Below are 26,734 nucleotides of genomic sequence, written 5' to 3'. Positions count from 1 at the left end.
GGGGCTAGATTCTGTTATGGGCATCGGAGACTGCTTCCGTTCGTCTATCAGTCCACTCGCGGGGGCCATATAATTGCTGAACAACTGCCTCATGTCCAGATCCCGACTACTACACCTCTGCACTCTGCAAAACGTATCAGGGCAAGATCTAAGAGGGACTAGCTGTGAATCAGTCTCCACTGCATTGTGGTCGAGCACTGCTCGCTGAAGCAGCCGGCTAGGGCCAGGCGCTCTTCCCTCAGGTGCTTCCCCATGAACCTTCTCTGAACAACTGCTGTTTTTACCGTGCCTTAACGAGATCATGGACCTTAGAGTTATTTCGCAGTTGAAAGACTGTGCCCGCATACTATTTTTGTTCCTCAAGTTCCTCATAAGGATTTAAACTGCGCAGTGAACCACAGGGGGCGCCTCGGGTGGAGCCCAGGGAGAGACAACGAGACGCTAGTAAGGCAGGGGTGTGATTAGCTTTTTGAAAACAGATTCTAAAAAGCAGTGGCCCATATTTATACTTTTTGACGCATAACTGCGCTAACGCAGTTTTGCGTCAAAAAAATTAGCGCCGGCTAACGCCATTCTGAAGCGCCATGCGGGCGCCGTATTTATTGAATGACGTTAGCCGGCATTAGCTGCCAGCGCCGTCTGGTGTGCGTTAAAAAAAATGACGTACACCAGGCAGCGCCGGCGTAGGGGAAAATGGAGCTTGGGCGTCAAGAAATGGGGCAAGTCAGGTTGAGGCAATTTTTTCGCCTCAACCCGATTTGCGCCATTTTTTTTCACTCCCAACCCCCATTGAAATGACTCCTGTCTTAGCAAAGACAGGAGTCATGCCCCCTTGCCCAATGGCCATGCCCAGGGGACTTCTGTCCCCTGGGCATGGTCATTGGGCATAGTGGCATGTAGGGGGGCACAAATCAGGCCCCCCTATGCCACAAAAAAAAAAAAAAAAACACTTACCTGAACTTACCTTAATGTCCCTGGGATGGGTCCCTCCAGCCTTGGGTGTCCTCCTGGGGTGGGCAAGGGTGACAGGGGGTGTCCCTGGGGGCATGGGAGGGCACCTCTGGGCTCCTTCAGAGCCCACAGGTCCCTTAACGCCTGCCTTTTGCAGGCGCTAAAAAACAGCGCAAAAGCGGGCGTACTTCATTTTTTTTGACCCGCCCACTCCCGGGCGTGAATTTTGCTCGGGAGTATAAATCCGACGCACATGCCTCGGAGTCGATTTTTTAGACGTGAACGCCTACCTTGCATCTCATTAACGCAAAGTAGGTGTCCACGCTAAAAAATGACGCAAACTCCATGGACTTTGGCGCTAGACGCGTCTAATGCCAAAGTATAAATATGGAGTTAGTTTTGCGTCAAAATTGCGTCAAAAAAAAGACGCAATTCCGGCGCAAACGGAGTATAAATATGCCCCAGTGTGTCTTTCAAAAAAGAGAAAAACGTGGAATATCAGAAGTTTCGACCAACCTAACACAATCTCTCTAACGTATTGCCAGACACAACAAACTAGAAAAAATAACTAAACGCGGCAATTTGCAACCGACCTGCAGCCACAGAAATAAGGCGATTAGTCTACCTCTCTGGTACATTGCTTGGCCCTAATTGAACCCCTTGGGCAAGTCACAGTTTCTTAGAGAGGAAATTAATTCTGGAATCAAGAAAACTAGTTAAACTCACACTGAAGAAAGTATTCAGGCACCTGCGAACTAGAGCATGGTCTGCCAGAAACAGAGAGGCTATGATGGACACAGAGCTCCCTCCTGTAAAAAGTATCTCTCCTGCAGAAACAGCTCTCTGTCTACATCTCCATTTGTTTTCAGTACTCTGCAGTTGCCTAAAGATGACGTAAATGATTTATACACCTGCCCCCCTCAGCCAATAGGGGCCCATTGAGTTCTCACTCTCCTGAACTCGAAAACGATAGCGAGACAGAGTGTTGGAACCAATTTACTTCATGTAATGCCGACGAAGGAGTACAGCCCCCTTGCGAATACAGCAAATTTATGGAGCCCTATATCTGATTTCGTTTGATCCAGACACTAGATGCTACATCAAAAGCTCCGGAATTTCAGTCCAACGAATACGACATACAAAATGCTCTACTGAAATCTCTAGCACAATATACCGCCACCAGTAATACTCGATTCGAGAATATGCACTCAACAATAAAATAATTATTGGGCGAGTCAAATAAAGCTTCAACTGCTAGCATACAAAAATACAACCAGAGACAGTTTTGCACCTGCAGTCCCATTGTTGAAAAATTGCAGGAATTTCCTGCTATAGTGTCCACCCTGGTTGAGGAAATAAAAACTACGAAGGTGCACTTTCCTCCTAACACAGATAACAATCCTTCTGGACCCTTCACATCTACAGAGACCACAGAACTGTCGCATTGATTACCTTCCCAACCGATTTCTTTGGTGCAACAACCCTCAACAAAGTTAAGCACAGTAGCCGAAGTGCAAAAAAAACATGGCCTCTCTAACCACAATAGATGTGAATTGTCTAATTCCGCTGGGCCTACACCCGATGCAAATAGTATATTGTTTCTTGAAGTAGTGAATTCTCTCAATAAAGTTCAACGATAAATTTCTCCAATGAACCTGCTGTTTCGTCAAGAAGCATACTAAATAAAATAGGAAAACAAAATAATAAAAGAGAAAACAATGAAAAAACAATGACATTAAAAGAAACAACTGCTAAGGTGTTTCCAATATTAAAACAAACACAAAGTTCTTCCTTTCAATATAGAGCATCAAAAGGTCACCACTACCCTAGCTGAAGTAGAGCGACCCTACTCTCAGTGCCCACCCCTCGTGCCTCAAAAAAGCTGATTTCAAAATGATTTGGCCCCCCAAGTGGAGTCAATTTCCATTCTACTTCATCTATCCAAATCCAAGCACCCAAGAACATGGACCAGCTTACCCTCAGAACAACAAAGTTGAAACCGCCTCCTCATTTTATGGCTAAGGCCCAATGTGCTACAGGAGAGTACCCAGCACTAGCACCAAACCTCCAGGAACTACTGAAAAGACAAGCACTCCACAAATGGCTTATCGTACTAGCTCTTCCCACACTCCTGCTGCTAGGGACCAACTACAAAACAATCAAACTCCATTGGAAACAAGTCTTTAGTAGATGCTGGCTCCTTTCAAATGCTTGCAGCCAAATAAGAGACTTATTGGGAACAAACTAAAACTCTGTTCCAACCCCATTATAACCTGCATAGTAGCTAAAGCATTCTTAATAGATCCAACATGTTGAAACTACTGGCTTCACAAGACACCTATCCCCCACATGTATAGATGCAATAGAATTCAAGCCTGGAAACCCTTAAAAGGCCACATTAGTAACTTGGGCATCTCCTGAAATTGCAAAATTGGTTACATCAAAGCAGTGTCTTTCCAGCACTGGAAATAAGGATATCGGATGCGAATGAGGAGAAATATCTGACTGTGCTATTGTCTAATGACTATAAACCACATCTATCAGCAAAGGGCATCCAACAAGTTTGGGCGGGACAGATGAAACCGTTCTCTCTTCTGAGGAATGTGTCAGGAGCAGGATTCGCCAGATATATTTCTTCAACAGATTCAGTAATGATATGAGTAAACAGATCACAGGTACATACATGTCTACTCTCCACGGCCATACATTGCAAAACTGCTGGAACTGGGTTGTCCCTATCCTTAATCAAAACAAAATCGATTGATATGACCAGAAGGTCTCTGCTGGAACCATCCAAAGAGTCTCAACTTCTCACCTTTAAAATGAGCCTCAACCACAGCAATCCCTCCACAAATGGAAATTACTTTCCCCAAATGTCCATGATGAGTACTCATCTGACAAGGACCCAAGGTCAACGTCCATAATTTCATGGAATATTGCAGGCATTAAACAACTTCACTCAGATCCTGAACTGGAAAACTACCTGAGGAATGTTGACATCATATGTCTGCAAGAGATGTGGAATGATGCGGAATTGTCATTAGGAGGCTATGTGGAATTTTTTATCCCAGTAGAAAACGGCCCAAAAAATGGACATCCAAAAGGGGGATTATCAATCTATGTGCCACTTGATACAACTTTTACTTTAACCCACCTTTCAAATAATGCACCGATCATACAGATATTTCAATAAATAACGGTAACTTAGGAAGTACCATAGGGCCTATCGTACCCAATTCCATTGGGTGCCCAACACCAACTTTGACCTATGAACCTGGCCAGCCCTGTGTTGCTGGTAGTGCACCCTTGGCGTCCTCCTACATTTTGCCCTGTGGACACCTTAACCCCTGAAGACTGGGATCATAAGTCAAGTACTTACCTGTGAATAGTGTTACTTTTTCTTCCCTAGGAGTGCATTGCTTTCTGTGAGAAACTGCACTGTGTCCACTTTTAAACCTGAAAATTATTTCTTACCTGTAAACTGTTTTATCTGTGAATTCTAAACAAAGTGCATTTGATACCTGAAAGTGATAAATTCTTGAAACTGTACTTACCTTTAACAAAGATCCTTTTGGTTCTAGAAATAATGTAACAAAGTATATTTTTGATACATAAAACAATTGGCCTCAAGTTAGTCAATGAGTGTGTACCTCATTTCTTGACTGTGTGTGTACAACAAATGCTTAGCACTACCATCTGATAAGCCTAACTGCTTTGCCACACTACCATAAAATAGAGCATTAGAATTATCTACTTTAGCCTCTGTTACACCTCTGGGGATACACTGGCCACTGTGTACACTTTAAATTACTTTGGTTTAGTATATACAGAGCCACCTTCCTACATTGGTGGATCAGCGGTGGGGTCTACGACTTTGCATTTGCCCGACTACTTAGCCAACATCTGATGAAATGACTACGTTCCAAAATTGCCTTTAGATTCAATTGATTTTTGAATTGACAATGTTCCCAAATTTTTAAAAAGTCATGCTAGGGCCTTGGTTAAGTTCTCTTTAGCATTTCTTAAAAAGTTTGAAAAGTTGTTATTAGTTAGGTATAAGTAACTAGAAGTAGTTGTAGTTCCTAAAATAAATCTCCAACCTTAGTAACATAATGAGCAGCTCAGAGGACATGGATTTGGAACCCAGCCTGACCCTTTACATCCATCTCAAGATGAGAGAGTTAAGGTCTCTCTGAAGGTTTAAAAAGATTAAAACAGGTTCCAACTCTACCAAGATCCAGCTCAAGGAGCTCAAGGCAGAGTATGCAAAGGAACACCCTACTGAGGAGCATGATCTTCTATCATATAGGGAAGAAGTTAGGGGTCAGATGGTGGACCTCCCCTCTCCTATACTAACTATGGGGGACAGGGCCTTAGTGCCCCTGACTCCAAGTATAGTGCTCATGGGACATGGGTCTCCCACAGGGGAGTCTGGCTCCTTTGGGAACACTGAGGGCAGCCTCAGTCAAGAGGACCTCATTTTAGCAAAGATAGCCAAAAAGGCTAGTTTTGGAGAGGCAGCTCCTGGCTACAGAGGGGGAGAGATCAGAAATGGGCCTCATACCCATTAATGGCGGCAGCAACATCAAAGCTAGGGCCAGAGAGCAATCTAATGCCCCTAAAACACCCAAAGGGATTGTTCCCAAGTATGAGGATAGTAATGATATTACCAAGTGGGTCACAGCCTTTGAGAGGGAGAAAAGTGAACAAGCCTCAGTGGGTAGCTCTCCTTTGGGATCTGTTCACTGGTAAGTGTAGGGATGGACTCCTCACACTCACTGGAGCAGATGTTGAATCCTATGTCCTCACAAAGGCTACCCTGATTGAGGACTTTGGATTCACCACTGAGGAATACAGAATTAGATTCAGGGGGGCTCACAAAACCTCAACGCAGTCCTGGGTTGAGTTTGACTTAATAGACTACTCAGTGAGAACACTAGATGGTTGGTTAACTGGAAATGAAGTGCACAATTATGATAGGCTTTATAACTTATTTATGAAAGAACACATCTTAAGTAATTGCATTGATGAAAAGTTGCATCATTATCTGGTAGACCTGGGCCTAATTTCTCCCCAAGCATTGGGAAAGGACCACTGGGTCAAGACTAGGGTGATCAAGAATTCCACTGGGGTGACCAAAAGAAAGGGGTTACAATACCCCCAGGAGAAGGTGGGTGCCACTCTTAGGAATAAAGAAAAAGAGTCCTCTGTATCCCCCAAAAAACCAGTCCAAGTGGGTGGGCTCCAAGACACCTCACAAAACAAAGTGGGTAGCAGGGTAAAAACTGGGATGGTACTAAGGTGTGGTGCCACAACTGTAGACAGACAGAGCACCACACCAAGGTCACTTCTTGTCCTAAAAACAAAAAACAAACCCACTAGCCAACCCCAGTGGTAGCCTGTGTATGAATTCGGGATACCTCCTCAGATGAAGAGGTTCTCATAGCCTTTAACAGGAAAGTGTGCCCCACGGGTGAGTTGGAGATTCTAGAAGAGAGTAGATACTTCCACCACCTACTTATGAATGGAATACCAGCCACTGCCTAGAGATACCTGTGCCAGTCATACAAGTGTGCATGAAATGCTTGTACTCTCAAACCAATTCATCCCAGGTGAGACTGCCAGGGTAAGAGTTTGCCCAGGGGAGGTCACTGATAGGCCTGTACCCACAGTGCCCCAAGAGATAGCTGGGTCCCTTAGCTGGAGAAGGATGGTAATCAGTACAGACCTCCCCCTTGATTGTCTCCTTGGAAATGACCACCCAGAGGTTGTCCAGAGCCCAAAAGAGGAGCTGGTCCAGTGTCAGTCCTCTTCCAAGGAGTCTGGAGGTGCTGCCCCTGCAGTGTCTGCTGGTAAGCCCCAGAAGAAAAAGAGGAAGCAGAAGTGTAGGAAAGGTGGGCAGCCTTTAGCCAAGGTTACAGTAAGCCATGGAGATTCTTCTGCAGTTGTGGAGAACTCCTAAGTTGGCACTGGCAAAGTCCAGTCTGACCCACAAAAAGGCCTGACCAGTCAGGCAACTGTTATACATGGGTTGGTGGCTCCTGAGCTAACCGAAAAGAGAGTGGAAGGAGGGTGCCTACTACAAGATGTAGCAACCACTCACCCTAACACAGCAGACAGGCACCGTGAACCCACAGAATCCTATAACTTAGCACCTTCCCCGGTTGGTGAAGAGCTAATTGTATGGTTCTGGGCACTGACAGCTGTCAGTGGCCTCTGCTGGGTGTTAGCCTTTATGGCTGCACTGTCCTTGGCATGGTAGTCTGACCCCATACCAAATGGCAAGATAGGCCCCTGACCCTGTTGGTCATGGTACGGTTACTCAAGCTGTGGGTTACCTCTTTGGGAAAGCTAGGGGTGGCCCTGGCTAAGATAGAATTAGCAGAGGTGGATGCCTCTGTCCCCAAGATAAAAAGAATGGGGGAAAACATTAAAATCATAGACAAGAGGCAATTCAGATTGGGTCCTATCACTGTTGAGGCAGGTCAGTTCCCCAGAGGGAATGACCAGGACAGGAAGCTGTAGGACAGAGAAGGCCTGAAACAAAGCAGTCTGTTTCTCTACTCTTCCTCGCCTGACAGACTAGGAAGCTTCTCCCAGGTTTGGCTTGGTCTCCTGGCCTGTGTGCTGGGAAGGCTTGTGTAGGAAACTGGCCTCGTGTTGCATTACTCCCCCCAACAGTTTTTGACTGATATTGGATGCAAACTTGCCTGAGTGTGTTCTGGGATACTGTTAACCAGGTCCAGCACCTGTGTTATTTCCCTAAAACTGTACCATTGTTTCCACGATTGGCACAACCCAGGCACGCAGATAACTCTGTTGAAAAGGTACCAGTGGTACCAAGGACCCTGTGGCCAGAAAGTGTCCCTAAGGGCTGCAGCATACACTATGCCACTCTAAGGAACCCCTCACCAAACACATGTACACTGCAATTGCAGATTGTTTGTATTGGTGGGGAGAAAAAGGTGAAGTCGACATGGCATCCCCCTTGGGTGCCATGCCAGCAAACCACTGCCTGTGGCAAAGGTAAGTCACCCTTCCAGCAGACCTTACCGCCCTAAGGCAGGGTGCACTATAGCCCAGGTGAGGGAATAGCTGAATGAGCAATATGTCCCTACAGTGTCCAAGTCCATACTTGGACATTGTAAGTGCAGTGTGGCCATATTGAGTACATGGGCTGGGAATCTGTCATTACGAACTACACAGTTCCATGATGGCTTCACTGAAGACTGGGAAGTTTGGTATCAAACTTTCCAGCACAATAAACCCACACTGATGCCATTGTTGGATTTATTGAAAAATGCATACAGAGGGCATCTTAGAGATGCCCCCTGTATTTCACCTAATCCTCTAGTGTAAGGCTGGCCTGTCTGTGCCAGCCTGCCGCTAACAGACAGGTTTTTTGACCCCATGGGGTGAGAGCCTTTGTTCTCTCTGGGGTCAGGAACAAAGCCTGCTCTGGGTGGAGGTGCGTCATACCTTCCCCCTGCAGGTACTGCAACACTTGGGGATGAGCCTCAAAGGCTCTTGCCTCCTGTTACACTGCCCAGGGAACTTCAGCTAGTGGAGATTCCTACCCCCCAGACCAGGCCACACTTTTGGCGGCAGGTCCGGCTGGAAAATTTGTAAATCCCAGAAGGAGTATCCACCCCAGCTGGGAACATCTCTAGGGTGCCCAGAGCTGAGGTGAACCCCTCCCGGCAGAATCCTCCATCTTTTTCTAGAGCATGTTAGCCAATAGGGTAAGGAATGTGCCCCCTCCAAAGTGAGTGGGCACAGGAAAGGTAGCCACCCTGAGGAACAGCATCCATTGGCTACTGCTCTCTGACCCCTGTAATGCCCCTAAATCTAGTATTTGTGGGCACCCCTGAACCTTGCTCTTCAGATCCCTGGTGACCTAAGAATAAGAAGGACTGAAGAGCCCCACCAGCAGAGAAGACTCCAGATGACAAGTGACTTGGGCCCAGCCCTACCGGCCTTTCTGCAGCTTCAAGAATACTGCCACAAGAAGGCGACTCATCCAGCGGGATCAGTGACAACTACAAATGCCCAGGGGACTGCCTCCCTACACAAGGACCAAGATCTCCTGAGGCCAGTGGCCCTGTCCATAAAGAAAACTCCAAGAAGGACTCCAGAACTGCTTTTGAACCGCAAACCCTGCTCACTGTGCACCCGATGCCCATAGCCCGTGTCCAGGAGGTCCAACAGTCCAGAGAAGGTCCCCAGGTGCTTCTGACCTTGAGTCCACCCTGTGTTGACTCCTCCTGATCAACACGAAGACGCATGCAGCCTAAATCCAGAGGACCCCCCCGACCGCGACCTGCTCAGATGAAGATTTCCCAAAACCTAAAGGTATCCCTGCACCTCCAGCCCCCTGGCCTTGGGAAACCCAGCCGATGGTCGAGCAACATCCAGTGGGATGAACACTTACCTGTCCAGTTTTTTTTTTTCCCAGTCGACTCCCTGGACAACATTTGCAGCATCTTTGTGACCTAGGTGCTCCCTCATTGAAAAGCATTGGGCACCCTACACTATGTTTGCACCCTGTACTCCGCCACCCCAGTGCCACTAAGGGTGTGGGGTGCTGACCTGTGGCCTCCTGGTGCTGATCTAAACCTCACAGGTCTGTGCCCTGACGTTGCGGGTACTTTCCTGCAAGCAGTTTCTTTTTGAGTGCCCCCTGTCACCATAGGAATAGACTGGGCGCCCAACACCAACTTTGACCTCTGCACCCAGCTGGCCCCTTGTTGCTGGTGGTACACCCTTGGTGTCATCCTAAATTTTGCCCTGTGGAGACCTTAACTCCCAATGACTGGGATCGTAAGTCAAGTACTTACCTGTGAATGGTGTTGTTACTTTTTCTCCCCTAGAACTGCATTGCTTTCTATTAGAAATTGCACTGTGTCCACTTTTGAAACTGAAAAGTATTACTTACCTGTAAACTGTTTTATCTGTGAATTCTAAACAAAGAGCATTCGATACTTGAAAGTGATACATTCTTGAAACTGCACTTACCTGCAACAAAGATCCTTTTGGTTCTAGAAGTAAAGTAACCAATGTATTTATTTATACATAAAACAATTGGCCTGGAGTTGGTCATCGAGTGTGTGTCTCAATTCTTGGCTGTGTGTTTACAACAAATGCTTATCACTACCCTCTGATAAGCCTAACTGCTTAACTACACTACCACAAAAGAAAGCATTAGTATCATCTACTTTTGCCTGTGGGGATCCACTGGACCCTGTGCACACGATACCTTATTTTGGTATATACAGTATATACAGAGCCAGCTTCCAACACATACCATCAAAAATCGATTCACTACACCTTTAACCTTTTCTCAAGAAGAAATCAAAAAGAAGACCAGAAAAAGTAGAGGCAATGGTGCCCCAGGCCCTAATGGCCTCCCAGGGGCTATATTTAAAGAACACTGTAAGTTTTTGTGCACCCAATTTCACACCTTTTTTTATTTTCTGTCTAGCAGGAGAACCAATCCTAGGAACATGGCGTGGCTCTATCTTTCCGCCTGCATCTAAGAAAGGTCCTAAAGCCTCCACGGATGCTACTGCATGCTCACTCTTATGGACACAGACTCCAACATCTTTGCAGGTCTGATACTGGCTGAACTGGGAGAATGGGCTGAAAGTAAAAAAAAAAAAACTAATTGCATCGAAAAAAGATTTTAGACGAAAATATAACACCACAGATAATTTGGTGGCATGTACTATGATTGGGGAGAAATGTGTTTGTAAAAAACAATTTTTTTATACCTGTTTTGTGGATTTTTCCAAAGCCTTTGAGCATGTTAACTGAAATCTGTTATGGAAGAAACTAATTGACTGGAATATTCTTGCAAACCTTTTACGTGCAATCCTGCTCCTATCCTATAATCTAATAATTGGGCTCAGGTCAAATTTGGTCAGAATAATGGTTTGACTGACAAAATTCCAAAAGGAAGAGGCTTGAAACAAGGCTCATCCTAGCATCAGTTATTTTTAATCCCTTGTTGGCAGACCTAAGCACGTACTTCAATGCAGTCAATTCCCACCCTTCAAGCCTGGCTTCACGAAAAGTGTCCTCACTACAATATGCTGATAGTCCTCATGAATTTTACCAGGACTGTGTTTCAGAGGGTACTCAATAACCTTAATTTAGTCTGCATCAAAAACGAAATGGCAATCAACCTCACAAAAACTCAGGTTGTTGTGTTTGGCAGGAAGCTCAACAAGAAAGGGGGCTGGTTGGGCAATCTATTCATCGAAGCTTGTCATATAAATAGATTAGCGTCTGGCTACAAGATAGGCTGTTGTACCGACTTCATCTTAATTCACTGAACCCAAGAATTGCTTCCTTGATTTCAGCATTTCAATTATTACATCACAAATCACAAAGCCCGACATTCTTGCCACTACTCACAGCAATAAAAGCCAAGTTTATCCCAACACTCAGCTATGGGACAGAAGTCTTCCCAGGAAAGTTTGGGGATTTCCTGAATTCTGCACAAAGTCAGGTATTTCTTCTCTTGTCCGATCTCCTCCAGAACGCGTCGCCTTCTGAGATTCTACTCGAATTCAGCCTGAACAGCCAAGATCTAACACAAAAAGGCTCTATACTCAAATACATGTCGCTGTTAAGGTCCTCAGACTAAGCCACTCTGCGCTCTGATGTGAAAATAAATTCAAACTGGTCTTCAGACAAACTCAAATAGCTGTAATCGGGCCATCTGTACCCATCCGCGCCTGGACTCCGCCCAGCTCCAGACCCCTGTCCCCTGCAACCACCCTGTCACCTGACCCCACTACGATGCCAAAGCCCTCCACGCCCTCAACACCAGCTGATCTACCACCTGCTTCCAGGCCTCACCAAAGCTCACCCACGGACCCTTTCCCTGACGGATCTGCAGCTTCACCACCCCCCAAGCCACCACCTCACCCGCCAAAACCGGACGCAACCACCTCAAATATATCCTTCTCAACACCCGCTCAGTCCACAAGCACACCATCGAACTCTGGGACCTTCTCGACTCCTCCTCCCCAGACATCAACTTCCTGACGGAGACCTGGACGAACCCATCCTCAGCACCCGACATCGCCAGAGCCATCCCAGATGGTTACAAGATTATCCGCAGAGACCGCACCGACAGTCCGGGAGGTGGGATCGCTATCGTCCACAAGAACACCATCAGAATCTCAACCAACACCGAAGACACCCTCAGCACCGCTGAACACATGCACTTCCATATCCACATCGATCCCAAAACCACCCTCAGAGGTACCCTCATCTACAGACCCCCCGGACCTCGACCTCAGTTCGGTGACTCCATCGCCAACGTCATCAGCACTCATGCCCTTGCTTCTACAGACTACATCGTCCTCGGAGACCTGAACTTCCACCTTCCACCTCGAAAACACCAATGACAGCAACTCCACTGCCCTGCTCGCCAACCTCGCCAACCTCGGACTCAAACAGCTTGTCACGTCTCCCACCCACTCCGCTGGACACACGCTCGACCCCCTCTTCTCCACCAGCAGCCACACCACCGAACTCCAATGGACCGACCACCGCTGCATCCACTTCACCTGCGATAAACCCACCACTCACCACCACCCGAAACGATCCCCCACCGCAGCTGGAACAAGGTCACCAATGACCGGCTGATCTCCGCCCTCGCCCCACCAGCCGACACCACCGACGCCGACCCAGCTGCCCGCAACCTCAGGCAATTGATCGACGATAGCGCCAACGCTCTCACCCCGATCAAGAAACCCTCCTACAACCGCGCCGTTAGAAAGGCCAACTGGTTCACCACTGACCTCCAGACCTCCAAACAGGCCTGACGAAGACTCGAAAGGAAGTGGCACCAGGAACAGACACCAGCCACCCACACGGCCCTCAAGAACGCCATCTACAAGCACCACCAGCTGATCCGGACCACCAAGAGATCCTCCTTCAAGGAACGTATCGACAACAACGCGCACAATAGCAAAGAGCTCTTCAACATTGTGAAGGAACTCTCCAACCCCAGCTCCAGCACTGACCCGTCCCACCTTCGCAAGACCTCTGCAACTCCCTCGCCACCTTCTTTCACCGCACGATAACAGACATCCATGACAGCTTCAACACCAAGACACCACCAGCAGTCGCCAACACCTCCGACTCACCGCCCCCAATCACACCAACCTCCTGCTCTCCTGGACATACGTCAACAACGCTGGCACCACCAAAGTAATGAACACCATTCATTCCGGCTCTCCATCTGACCCCTGCCCGCACTACATTTACAACAGAGCAAGCTCCATCTTTGCCCCCAAACTCAGTATGATCATCAACAGCTCCTTCGAGACCACCACCTTCCCAGAAAGCTGGAAGCACGCCGAGATCATCGCCTTACTCAAGAAACCCAAGGCAGACGCCAAGGTCTAAAAAACTACCGGCCCATCTCCCTGCTTCCGTTCCCGGCGAAGGTTATTGAGAAGATCGTCAACAGGCAACTGACCCACCACCTTGAGGAAAACAACACTCTGGACCCGCCCCAATCCTGCTTTTGCAGCAATCACAGCACCGAGACCGCCCTCATCGCTGCCACCGACGGCATCAGGACCTTCCTGGACAAAGGCGAAACCGCAGCCCTCATCCTCCTTGACCTCTAGGCCACCTTTGACACCATATGCCACCACACCCTGCGCACACACCTCCACAATGCAGGGATCCGTGACAAAGCCCTGGACTGGATCACCTCCTTCCTCTCCGACAGAACCCAGAGAGTCCGCCTCCCTCCATTCCGATCCAAAGCCAACAAGACCATCTGCGGCATACCACAGGGCTCCTCCCTCAGCCCGACACTCTTCAACGTCTACATGGCACCATTCCCCAACATCGTCCAATCTCACAACATCATCTCATATGCCGACAACACCCAGCTGATCCTCTCACTCACCAGGACCCCTCCACCGCCAAAACCATTCTCCACAAAGTTATGAAGGCCGTCGCCAACTGGATGAAGAACAGTCGCCTAAAGCTGAACTCAAATAAGACAAAGGTCCTCATCCTCGGCCCCACACCCTCTGCCTGGGACACCTCCTGGTGGCCGTCCACACTGGGAGCCGCACTAACGCCTGCCATCCACGCACGCAACCTAGGTTTCATCCTTGACTTATCACTCTCCACGACCCAAAAAGTCAACGCCGTCTCATCCTCCTGCTTCAACACCCTCTGCATGCTCCACAAAATCTACAGCTGGATCCCTACCGAAACCAGGAGAGTCACCCAGGCCCTTGTCAGTAGCAGACTAGACTACGGCAATGCTCTCTACACGGGAACCACGGCCGTTCTCCAGAAAAGATTGCAACGGATACAGAACGCCTCCCTAAGCCTCATTCTCGACATCCCCGCCACAGCCACATCACAGCCCACCTGAGAGACCTAAACTGGCTCCCCGACAACAAAAGGATCACATCCAAACTCCTAACCCACATCCACAAAGCACTTCACAACGCCGGACCAGCATACCTCAATGATCGACTCACCTTCTACACCCCAAACCGTCAGCTCCGTTCCGCCGACCTCGGCCTCGCCACCATTCCATGCATCCACAGGTCAACAACCAGATCAATTTCCTACCACGCTGCCAAGACCTGGAACACCCTCCCCATCCACCTACGTCAGACCAAGGACCTACTGACCTTCAGGAGACTCCTCAAGACATGGCTGTTCGAGCAGTAGCAGCTCCCCCCCAACCCTCAAGCGTCTTGAGACCCTCACAGGTGAGTAGCGTGCTCTACAAGTGCATTGATTGATTGATTGATTGATGTGCCTGGTGCAAAACACAGTGGATAACGTGGAGTACACATATATGTTTTTTTATGTAGATAACTCATTGGTTATTGCTTTTCCGCGGTGATCCGTATTTTACCTGTAGATCACACTTTACAATCCTTGAAATATAGCTTAGTGAGTTAAAATACAGTTTAGAACAATATTGTTTTTTTGCTCAATGGGTTTGAAGCAGTAAACACCTATTAGTGATGTATAAGTGTTTATTTGTGCGATTACATACTTAGAAAGGTAAGTCTGCCATTCTTTCAGTGCTTGCATACATCTGACATACAGAAAGTGGAAAAGTCATTAACCTGCCTTTAAACCACATTTTATCTCTTAAGCACTTGTGAAGTGAGCACATGCTGTGTCTTTGTTTCCTCCTGGCAGGGGCATCCAGCTAGCTCCCAGCCAAGATGAGACTCGAACAAAAAGAGTGCTGATAGCCCTTAAAAGATTCATTTTAGGTAGGCCCAGCTGGAACTGAAAATAAGAGACCTTCTTCCCTCCCTGCAGGTTGCTGCTTTGAACACGCAGCACACACAGTGCGACCACCACTAAATGTGTCCAGGTGTCTGAAATTTGCACTGGGACACAGTAGGCACATTTCACTGTGGTCGGCCCAGATCCAGAATTCGGCTCAATTATATCTGCGAGAACCGGCAATGAGGCCGGATCCCCCGAAATGCTGAATAAGAAGCTAAATGAAGAGAACAAGAGGAGTTAAAAAAAAGGCCAGTGACCTTGAAAAGCATAGAGTAGAGACAAAGAATGTGATGAGGAGAATGGGGCTGATGGATAAAAGTTGCACGAAGGAAAATATTTTTAAAATTAGAATAAAAAGAGGCGGGTGGAAGAAAGGGGGCAGAGAGAAAATCAAAATGCGAAGAAGAGGCATTAATACAAAACAACATGGTGAGTGAAACAATCTTAAAAGGGGGAAGGGAGAGATCAGGTAAGGAGAGGGAAGACAAAAGAGTAAATGGACGTTGTGTGAGTGACTAATGAAAAAATTGAACAGGGTAAACTATGCAGAGGCTCTTGCTTGGTTGGCCTGGTGCAGGAACTCTTCCTAATTAGAAGTCTTAATTTTTAGGAAACATCACAGAAACAAGATCAGCTAACAGAAAGTCACCAACATCTTCAATTGAGTGACATCTCACAGAATGAAACAAACACCACCTGCTTAGGTTGTATCTCCTTCTTAAAATGCATATTAATCAATGAGCAGGTAGGGCATTCACCTCATTCAGTTTGCACACGTTATTCTCCTAGCAGGCAGCATCAAACAGCATCCTCCATAGCACAGCACCACAACAGCGACAAAACTGGAGACTATGAAGGATCTGAGCAGACCGAAAAGGGTAGAACAAAGGAAATATGGTGGGTGAGGCTTTTGTCAAATAATGTGCCCTTGAAGACCACAGTGGTTACAGTGGTGGGCACTTGTACGTATATTAGGGGGGGGGGGGGCGGGACTTATTTTTCATCTTCAAACTTTGACTCACGTTAAGAGAGAAAGGTACACACAGGAGAAAGAATGAGAAGGAGAAAGAGAGGAAACCAGTGACTAAGGAAGAAAGCAGTCATGAAAATTGTGAGATAAGAATCGGGGAGTGTTTGAGAGTGGGCAAGTGGCTTGAGCTGACATTTGGACTAGGAACACCGAATAACAGGCACCCCAAGCACTCAGCAGCATAGAAAGTCCATGCAACCAGTGTGACATCCAGAATTAGTGAATCAGTGACAAAGTATACATTAAACATATACCCACCTTACTGAACCAACTAACATGTAGTCTGACTCAGATGAAAATACTGTGAGCACTGCCTTGCCATCAGTCTGTGAGGCCATGTGTTCACGAGTGTCCTTGCTCGGCTAGAGTTTGATCTCACTAAGTTATCCAGGCCAGCAGGCAACACGCAAAAAACCTTTTGGGAACTGTGAGGCACTCCGTATGCCCAACGAGATCTTGCTGAAGGACCTGCCAAATAGCTTTCCTATCTACAGTAACTTGCTGAAAATAGACATTTTAGCAAACAATCTGATGATACAGGGAACAGCCTTCTGGGGCCTGGTCCCATCCAATTATGATCTCATCCCTTTATCTTGTCTTGCAGGGGGTCATCCTGAGGAGGGCCCAACTCATTTACAAGCCCCATACCTCATGGGGAAGTTTGGATTCCTTAGAGATCACGTCTTTGAGCAACTCTGAAAACATGTAAATGAAAACTGTCAGCATCCAAAATAAGGCACCAGCTGTTAATGTCCATTAGGGAATTTTCTACTAATAGGCAAATTAAACACGTGCATACACAGAGTAACACAGACACCTGCCACAGTCTTTGCACGGAACATATTGCCCAGCTGATGTAACTCCATCTCCATGCAGTTGGCTTGTATCTTCGCAATGTATTGGGGGGGGGGGGGGGGTGTTAAGGCAATTTTATAGTTCACAATACAGGGAAACACCTTCCAAGTCCCAATGAAAACAAGGCCCTCTAAGAACCCACAAGAAACAAGGCCTTCTCCTACCTTATCCAAGACAAAACTCTCTGAGTCCCCCCCCACAGGAATCAAGGCCCGTCCAGGCCCACAGGAAACAAGTCCTCCCACATGCCACAGAAAATCAGGCGCTCCCAGAATCCACAGGAAACAAGGGTCTCTCTGACCCTATAGAAATTAAGGCCCATCAGACCTTTCAGGAAGAAAGGCCCTCCCAGGCACACTACAGGCAACTAGGTCCTCCTGGAACCTATAAGAAACAACACCCTCTCAGGCTCTATAGGAAACACAGACCTCTCAGAACTCACAAAAAACTAGGTATTCTCCATCCCTGATAGAACCAGTGTCTTTTAAGACCTCACAGAAAAAATGACAATTAAGACTCCACAGGAAACAAGGTCCTTTCAGAACTAATAGGATACATGATCACCTCAGACCCACAGAGGGCAAGACACTTCAGATCTCATATTGGATAAGGTGTTGCCAGACCCAATGGGAACAAAATTGTTTCAGACTCTATAGGAAACAAAGCTTCTACTCCTCCATGCGAGGCAGGGCCCAATCACCATTGTTGTCATACTATGCCCAATGGGCTCCTGAGAAAACATGTATATCCTAAGGGGGCAAATTCTCCTCAAATGCCATATAAAACAAGGACCTCATAGACGTAACACCCTCCCATACATCTTGTGTAATAACAATTCAGACTCCTTAGGAAACAAAGCTTTCTCAGACTCCATAAGGACAAGACCCACAGAGTCAGCTGATGAAACAAGGCTTTGGACTCATGACAAAACATAGCCCACCACCTATGTGACACCCAAGCTCCAGACTTCGTAAGGTAGAGGATCTCCTTAGTACACAGTGCTCTCTCAATCTCCATGCAGAACGTGGTTTGCCACACTCCACATGAGATAATGACTTTATAGACTCCATATGGGTAAAAGTCCCATTGGACTGCGTAGGAAGGAAGGACCTTCCACATTCTACTGACAGCAAGACACTTTCAAACACTGTGGGGGAGAAAAAATACTGGGGCTCCAAATGGGAACCAACACTGTTTAACTCCATCGACAGGGTAGGCAGCAGGGGATATACTCTCAAACTTCCTAGACAGCCATAAAAAGAGCCATGATAACGCTACATGAGGTTCTGTCAGGGAGATGGTACTCTCTAATTTAATAGAGCAGAAAATACTTTGACACTTCATTGTGGAGAATACAATTCTAACTCCACCAGGTTGCTGGTGTTTAAATACAACAGTGAGGAGCCAAATATTTTACCCCGCTGGTCGGATAGCACTTTCTGACACAATAGGGGAAGAGGTACCTTCAGACCTCAGTACATGAGAAGACCATATTGGAATACATTCCTGTAAGACACTTATACTCCACAGGGAAGAATTATTTATCATACTCCTTAGAGGAGACAATTTCTGACTCGAAAGAACAGTGAACTTCACAGGGGAGACACATTCTAAACCATATTAGGTCAAGGCACTGACACTCATCAGGGCAGTAGTGGCATCAGACATCTTGAGGGGTAGAATGTACTTAGGGGAGAAGACATTCTCAGACTTCTGAGGGCAAAGCACTCATACCACAAGCAAGAAGAACTACCTTCCATAAAACCCATGGATGAATCCTTGGAGTTTCCCTATGGGTCTCTAGATGGGAGAAAATGTTATCCCACAAAGGTGGTAGCTAACACTCACTTGAGAGTTTTGACTCCATGGAAACCAGTACTCGTTCTGCAAAGACTGGCCTTATTCTACAAAAACATATTCCTATTCTGAAGAGAATACTCTTATTCTAAGGAAATCCATTCTCACTCTGAGAAAACTGTTACACTAGGGAGCCTCAGGTTTCACTTTTTTAATACGAGAATAGTGAATATTCTATGCGGCTCAGTTCGAACTCTGAAGAAAATGTGACTTGATCCTGTCCTGAGGAAAATGCATCTTTTCTATGGAACTCATGCTTCACACTGAGATGGCCCCTTGTGCGTAAGATTCACATCTAACTCTGAAGTGACCGTACTCTCTGAGACTCTGATCTCTATATGTGTTGACTCCTGCACTTTATAAGACTCAGATTTTATTCTGGCATAGTTCCTACACAATGAGACTTATACTTCACTCTGTGGTGGTTTCTACACTATAACACTTAGATCTCATTCTGAGATGGCCCATGCTCTATGACAGTCTGATCTCAAACTGAGGTGGACCTTAGACTATGAAATTAATTCCTTTCTCTCAAGTAGCCCCTACTCTCTGAGGCTCAGATTTCACTCTGTTTGGCATCTCCTTGACTCTCATTTCAATTCAAAATAGAGCTTATTTTATGTGACTCGGATCTCACTGTTAAATGGCCATTCTGTAAGAGACTGAGATGTCACAATGAGCAGCCCCTCATCTACTAAAATTATATCTCCGTCTGATGTCACCTTTGTCCTGTGAGACTCAAGTCTCTCTCTCAGTTGACCCCTCATCTATGAGACTCAAACTGAGGTTGTCCTTACTCTGTGAAACTTGAATCTCACTGTGTAGTGTCCCCTCCTCCAAGTGCCCCCCCCAGTCTCAGATCCCACTCAGACTGACATCTACTCTCTCCAAGGAACTTAGGCATCACTGTGTATTGGTACCTATTCTACATGACTTACATTTCACTCTAAGAAAGACCGTGCTCTATGGGACTCAGATCTCAGTCTATGGTGGTCTTTCAAGGAGACTCTGATCTTACTCTGAGGTGGTCTACACTATGACATTCATATCTCCTTCTGCTGTGAGCACTACTCTATGAGTCTGAGGTAGTCCTAACAATATGAGACATATTCTATTTGAAGTATTGCCTTCTCCAAGTGAGTCCTTCTCTAGGAGACTCAGATCTAACTCATACTCAGATCTAATTTAAGGTCTCTACTACAAGGAATGCAGACCTCACTCAGTGTTGGTACGTACTCTAAATCACTCCCATTTCACTCCACAACCTTACTGTTTCAGACTCAGGTCTAACTTCAAAGTCACCCTTCCTCTATGAGACTCATCTGTCCCTATGAGGCACATCCTTTTCTATGAGGCTTATTTCTTACTCAGGAGTGGCCACCTGTTCTGTGACACTCATGTTTTGCTCTGACGTGGTCCCTACTGTGTGGGACTCATACATGATTCTTTAATAGAAAAACCCAACACTGTAAACCATTGCTCTCCCACTATGAAGGCTCTCTCTTGCTGTGGCACTTGATTTTCACTTTCAAGGCAAGCTTCTTTTTCTACAGAACGCCGTTCTCATTTTATGAAGGAAGCATTTAGGGTGTGATGTTGGGGGCATCATATAGCGCATATTGTCTTGACATTTCTATAGTGTGGACTTTGAAGGTTCTTACTTACGGCTGGTCCAGTGAAGGGAGCATGGTCACAGTTTTCTTGCCAGGATTGGTTGAGGGTCTGTACAAATTCTTGGTAGAAGCCATGTGATTGGTTGAAGATTGAAAATGCGAGTATGTTGACACGATCATCTAGAGTGTTGTCCAATGGTTGAAGCGAAAACTCCTGCATTGTCCATATAATCAAAAAAAGAGAAAGACAAATGTAACATTAGCAAAGGCTCTTAGAGTGCAGACCTCAACTTCGTGGTGACGAACAGAAGACCAACTAGTGGTCCCCAACTATGATGCGGAGGCGTAACAAATGCTCCTGCATTGTGGTGAGGGCCTGAGCTCCAGGGCCCCCCTCCAAACAGTACCCTGGCAACTCCTGATTGAGTCCCGGAGGGGTAGTCAAGTTTTGTTATGCCAGTGTTATGATGGGACTCCCAAAATTACAAGACCATAATATCACAAGTTGGTCCAGAATTAATTCTAAAAAAAACAGGAGAACCCAGAGAACATCTCCCCTTCCCACATGCTATGCATCAAGGAAGGGACTCAAAAAGATTTTTTGACCAATAAGCACCAGTAACCACATTAAGGAATCTCAAACTACCAAGAGACCTTTGGCATCAGCAGTAAACCCACAGTCACTGGAGGAAGCTGATCTGCACCAGAGTTTTCAAGGAAGCCAAGACCACTGCAGTCTGCCTGGGAACATGTGTGCACACACGGTTTGCTGCTAGAATCCCAGTAGCTTATAGACACACCTGGAACTTGTGCTGCTGTTTACTACAAATAACACCCCAGCAGCTCACGAGTACAGCTGGAACACCAGCACTTTTTGGGCACACCTTGAACCACCTGCAGTGTACTCACACATCTAGATCCCCAGCGGCTTATAGATACACCTGGAACCCGGCATCTTGTGGGTGCACCTAGAACACTGGCAGCTTAGAAGTACACTTCGAATCCCAGTAGCGTAGTACAGGCACATCTGCAACACTGGCAGCTTATTAGCACACCTTGAATACCAATGGCTTATAGCACACCTGGAACATCATCATCTTATGGGCACATCTTAAACCCTCTGCAGCATCTGGGCACTCTTAGCTTCGCAGTTTATAGACATATCTGGAACCTGGCAGCTTCACTGACAGCCTAACAGCACACCCGGAGCCCCGGTAGTTTACAGATACACCTGCAACTCAGGCAACTTATTAGCCCACCTTGGCACCTGGAATACCAACACCCTATGGGTACACCTTGAACGCCTTGCAGCACCTGGGCTACCTTGATCCCTTGCAAATAATAAACACACCTGGAATCCAACAGCTTACGGGGACAGCTGGAACACTGGCAGAGTATGAGCACACCTTGAACCCCCTGCAGCATCCGGGCACTCCTTTAACCCCCTCAGCATCGATACTCACCCGGAAGGTCAGCGACAGGCCACAAACCTGTGTCTTTCATGATACCGCGAGAAAAAATCTGAGCCGAAAGCTGCATTACAGCGGAAAACACCACAGTTTTCTGAAATCCTGTCTCAGAATTGATGTTCTTTCCTAAAATATATATTTGCAGACATCCTTCAGGCATTGAACATACCGTACGGGGAAAGTTCCCCGCATTTCATTATGTTTCACAGCACAGTTTTTAATGTGAAAAAAATGGAAATGGGTTTATTGATAGGAAACGAATGTAGAAGGATCAGCGAGCCCTATAAGTGCTCGAGGAGGGCCTTGGGGGAGCAGAGGCTGAAGGCAGGATGCACGGCTTTTAATATGAGGTCTTCAAGGGGGAGATGGAGGAAGGGAGGGGGGAAGAGGGCGCGGGATAAAGAGGCAAGAGGAGGAAGGGAGAAGAGAGAGAGGTAAAGAAAGAAATATGGAAGAGAACGGATGGAAGAGACTGAAGGAGAGAGAATGCATGGAGAAAGAGAGTGGAAGATACGTGGAAACAGGGAAACTAAGGAGGGAAGGTGAGGAAGAAGGGGAAATGATAGATAAAGTGGTGGGTCTGGAGTGCAAGAGAAAAGGGGAAGAGGAAAAGGCTAGAATAAAAGAGACGAGAATGTATGAAAAGAAGAGCACAAAATACAGAGAAAGAAAGAGAGTACAAAGGGAGCGAGAAAAAAGAAACAGAGAAGAGAAAGAACGAGCGAAAAAAAGTATGAGATACAGCAGAGAGATGGAGAAAGGTGAGAAAAAGTGAAAAAAAGAAATTGATGCTTGGAGGACAAAGAGAACAGGATGAAACGAGTTAGAGGAGGACGGAGGAAGAGAGTTGAGACAGAAGAAAATACACAGGCAGAGGGAGAACATCATGTACAGAGAGACCTAATGGGGGGGCGGAAGGAGTGAAGATATAGGGAAAGAAGCCAAATGGAAAGGAGTTAGAAAAAAAGGATGCATGAAAAGAGAGAAAGAGTGAGCAGCCCCTGGGAAAAGGGATAAAGTTAAAGAGAAAGAGTCAAAAGAAAGTAGATGGGCAGGTACTGATGATATGGCGAGCGAGTAAACAATCAAAACAAGAAAAAAACACGTGGTGTAGAGGGATAAATGAATATGGGAAAGAGGAAAGCTGGGATTTAGAGAGAAGAGGGAAAGAGCAGGATAGCGAGAAGGAAAGAGCAGGGGCAGCCCCTCCGCTATGGCAGAGGAACGTCTCCCCACTGCTAAAAGGAGGCAGATAAATAAAATGATAGTAAATTATTATCATTTTATTTTTCCGCTGAGTCTAGGGCAGGGCGGGTCCAGCATCCTCCGTGTCAGCAGGGAGGAGGAGTAGTGGTCCAGCCTAAGTGCGCTTGTTAGTTCCGGCCATACTGACATGTGCATCCAGAACTCTCCACCTGAGCTGTGTTTCACAACCGGATGGAGACCAAGTGTAGGCTCCGACTCCCTCCCTGAGCGGTATTTCAGCCTGCTCCAGCCAATTCCCGCACTTCTCTCATGCTGACTAACAGCATGAGAGAAGTGTCCGGATTGGTTGAGGGAGGGAGGGCAAGGCAAGCACTGAGGCGGCAGAAGCAGTGGAGGTGAGGCGGCAGGTGAGTGTAATTTTTTTAATTCTTACTACCCGCTCCGCGCGTGTCCCACCAGTCCTTCCTGGCAGCAGTCACCGCGGGGAAAGAGTGAGAAAGAGGATGATATGAAAAGAACATAAGAGAGAGGGAGAGCAAGAAAGCAAGCTAAAACGAGAGGAGTAGAAATATTCAATATGGGTTCTTCTCACTGATGGGAGAGCAGGGGGTCTTTTTCACAGCTGTGGCTCACGAGAATAATACGTCAAATGGATGGGGGCTATATTTGGCTAACGCCCTGAGAAGTAGGCTTGTGTTGGCAGCTCAACTGGTGTATTCTCTCAGGACCAAGTACCATAGAGATGGCAGGAGACAGGGCAGAGGGTACTTTCTAGCACTGTAATGTGGCATGTGCTAAACCCTCATAATGAGAAAATTGGAACAGGCCATACATTCTCCCTGGATTTTTATTTACCATGCCCCTTTGGTACGCTCTGCATGTATCCTACTCTCCAGAATATGGTATAACTAGTTCTGGGCTGTGCATGTCCAAAAATGTAATTGGCCTTCAAAAGGGAGTCCACAATCCAGTACTAAATTGCTGTGATTAACAATACGATACTCTAATTTGTTCCAGAATATTAGATTACTAACTGGTCACTATGTGGGGCAAGTGTGTAAAATGGTCCCTCAAATGCTGTTGGTTTCAGAAAGCGACACTGGATGTCAATGTAAATGGGAAGGTTCCATTGCCCTTTCAGGAGTCCTGAATTCTCAAAGGTTAAGCCCTCCTGGCACTTACCTGTGCCCCCTGGTAAACAGCATTCCTGAGCTGCTGTTTACTGGACTCAGCAATAATATTAAAAGGATGTTAAACAAATGAGAAGCTTTTATTTAAAGGTTAATTGAAGTTATAGGAAGGAAGTAAATAGGTTATCCTGTACCGCTTAACTTTAGGAATATTAATTCCCCCCCCCCCACCCTCAACACTGACAACAATGCCAATAGTGAACTAAGAGCTAAGTCCGTTGGTATGTGTGGCCTGAAAAAGTTATTGTTTATTAAAGCAAATACAAAAGAAGATTTTTATGGAGCACATCCTGAAGTCATGTATATCAAGGTCCTCTTATATGTGATAATAAAGGAAAAGGTGAGAAAGTGAAATAAATCAATTGCCTAGAATCACACAGTGTGTTTACCTGGGGAAGCTGGGATTAATTCCAGGTTTTCTAGTTTCACATTGTGCAAATCAGCTACTAGATGTATATGTTTGCTTCCCCTAACCCCTCCTTACCGCAACCCTGCTACTATCAATGCAGCCCTGAGTGACATCACAGACCAAGCTTTTTGGCCCCTGGGAAAATGTTTGCAAGTACCTATGGGTTAGGCGATTAAGGGCTTTGCATTCCAGACTGCTCCATTGCTTGCTTAATTTTCACATGAAACTATGATTTATACGACTAATCACTTTGCTACAATTTGCTTGGGCCAAAATATTTTGCGAAACATGTTCCTTCACAAACCCAGTAAAAATCAAATTTGCTTCAAAAATTGACTTGCTTCGATTTTGTATGAAAAGTATACTAGGGACTTTGTCGACGACCAACTAATCTTCATTATGAGAATAACCTGCAACCAGGCCCTGACACACACTCTCTCATACCAGTCTGTTTTGGGCCCGAGGTGATAACTCTGCTCTGAGTGAATATTTGTATCTGTCAGATCCCATATAGGAGGTGATCTCGGCCCTCAAGGGATGAGGTAATTCGATGGACCGCCTCTGTGCCAGAGAGAAGCACGACCAACTCCCCCTCATCACCGCTCCCTTCTCTTAGTCAATTTACCTCATGGTGATTGTATCAAAACCAGCAATTGCAAACCTCGGTGGATCCATTAGCAGTCAATAATCACGCGAGATTTATTACTTTTAATTGCTGAATTGCTCCCGCTCCTTCTATTCCCTCTAGTCATCGCTAATTTCCCGCCTTCTCTCTCCACAGACCGCTTAAACACTGTCTGGCTGCTACCTTCCCCCGGCTGCCCTTGGCAGCATGTGTGCTCTTGAAAGCCAAGCTAGCAAACCACACTATGCACATGCCCTCACCCCTTGGCCCGTTTGGATGGCGAAATGTTCTGCAGGCCGCTCCTAGACGTTTGGGCGCCAGGGAGTCTACTGAATCGCACAGAATATTGGAAACACAGAAAACCACTACCAAGTGCTCTTGTTAGTACTGTCTACAGAGAGAACAAGCATTGTCAAAGCCAATGGGTCTTGCATACGCAGGACCTATTGGCTTTGCCAATGTGTTTTTAGCCACATTGTACAACAGCGTGGCTGCTGTTCAGCATTGCTAAAACTTAGTGGTGTAGAGGAGAGTTACGTGGAATGTCATAGAACGGCATGGCAAAGAGTAGAGTATTGTAAAGCAGAAGTAGCATAGAGTGTCATGAACTGGAATGACATAGTGTGGGATCACGGAGAGCAGGATTGCAGAGTAGAGTGTCAGAAGGCAGTGGAGTAGAGTGCATAGGGAGCAGTGGCATAGAGAACAGTGATGCAGAGTAGCGTGCCGTGACATAGAGTACAGTGACAGAGTGCAGGTGTGTAGAGTGCATTGGTGTAGAGTGCAGTAATTAAGAGCAGAGAGGTGTAGAGTGAACTGGCATACAGTAGAGTGATGCAGAGTGGAGAAGAGTGGCGTGGATTGCAGTGGTGTAGAGCAGAGTATTTCAGAGTAGAGTTAGGTAACATAGAGTGGAGTGGTGCACAGTAGCGTGCAGTTGTGTAGTGTGGCGTAGTGTGTAATGGTGTAGAGCAGAGTGGTATAGAGTGCAGTGGCATAGAGTGCAGTAGCATAGAGTGGCACAAAGTGGTGAAGACGGCAATGGCATAGAGTGCAATGTTACAGAGTAGATTAGAGTAGCGTACAGTGGACTGGTTTAGAGTGCAGGGGCATAGAGGTGAGTGTTACAGAGTAGAGTGCATTAGCAAAGAGTGCATTGGTATAGAGTAAAGTGGTACAGGGTAGAGTACAGAGGTGTAGCGTTAAGTAACAGAGTGCAGTGCCATAG

General features: G+C 46.5%; 1 protein-coding gene across 1 annotated transcript in view; it reads right to left on the bottom strand.

Moving 5' to 3' along the window:
- The window catches only part of GRIK4 (glutamate ionotropic receptor kainate type subunit 4), a 1,066,812-nt gene that overhangs the window by 136,894 nt on the left and 903,184 nt on the right, over positions 1-26,734 (bottom strand). The window contains exon 8 of the mRNA XM_069224875.1: positions 20,660-20,821. Coding sequence (XP_069080976.1) covers positions 20,660-20,821 — 162 coding nt within the window. The remainder of the gene's footprint in view (positions 1-20,659; positions 20,822-26,734) is intronic.

Source organism: Pleurodeles waltl, chromosome 3_1 (assembly GCF_031143425.1).
Source record: "Pleurodeles waltl isolate 20211129_DDA chromosome 3_1, aPleWal1.hap1.20221129, whole genome shotgun sequence".
Classification (NCBI taxonomy): domain Eukaryota; kingdom Metazoa; phylum Chordata; class Amphibia; order Caudata; family Salamandridae; genus Pleurodeles; species Pleurodeles waltl.
Note: the sequence above shows the minus strand (reverse complement) of the source record. Positions and strands in the feature narration are given on the sequence as shown.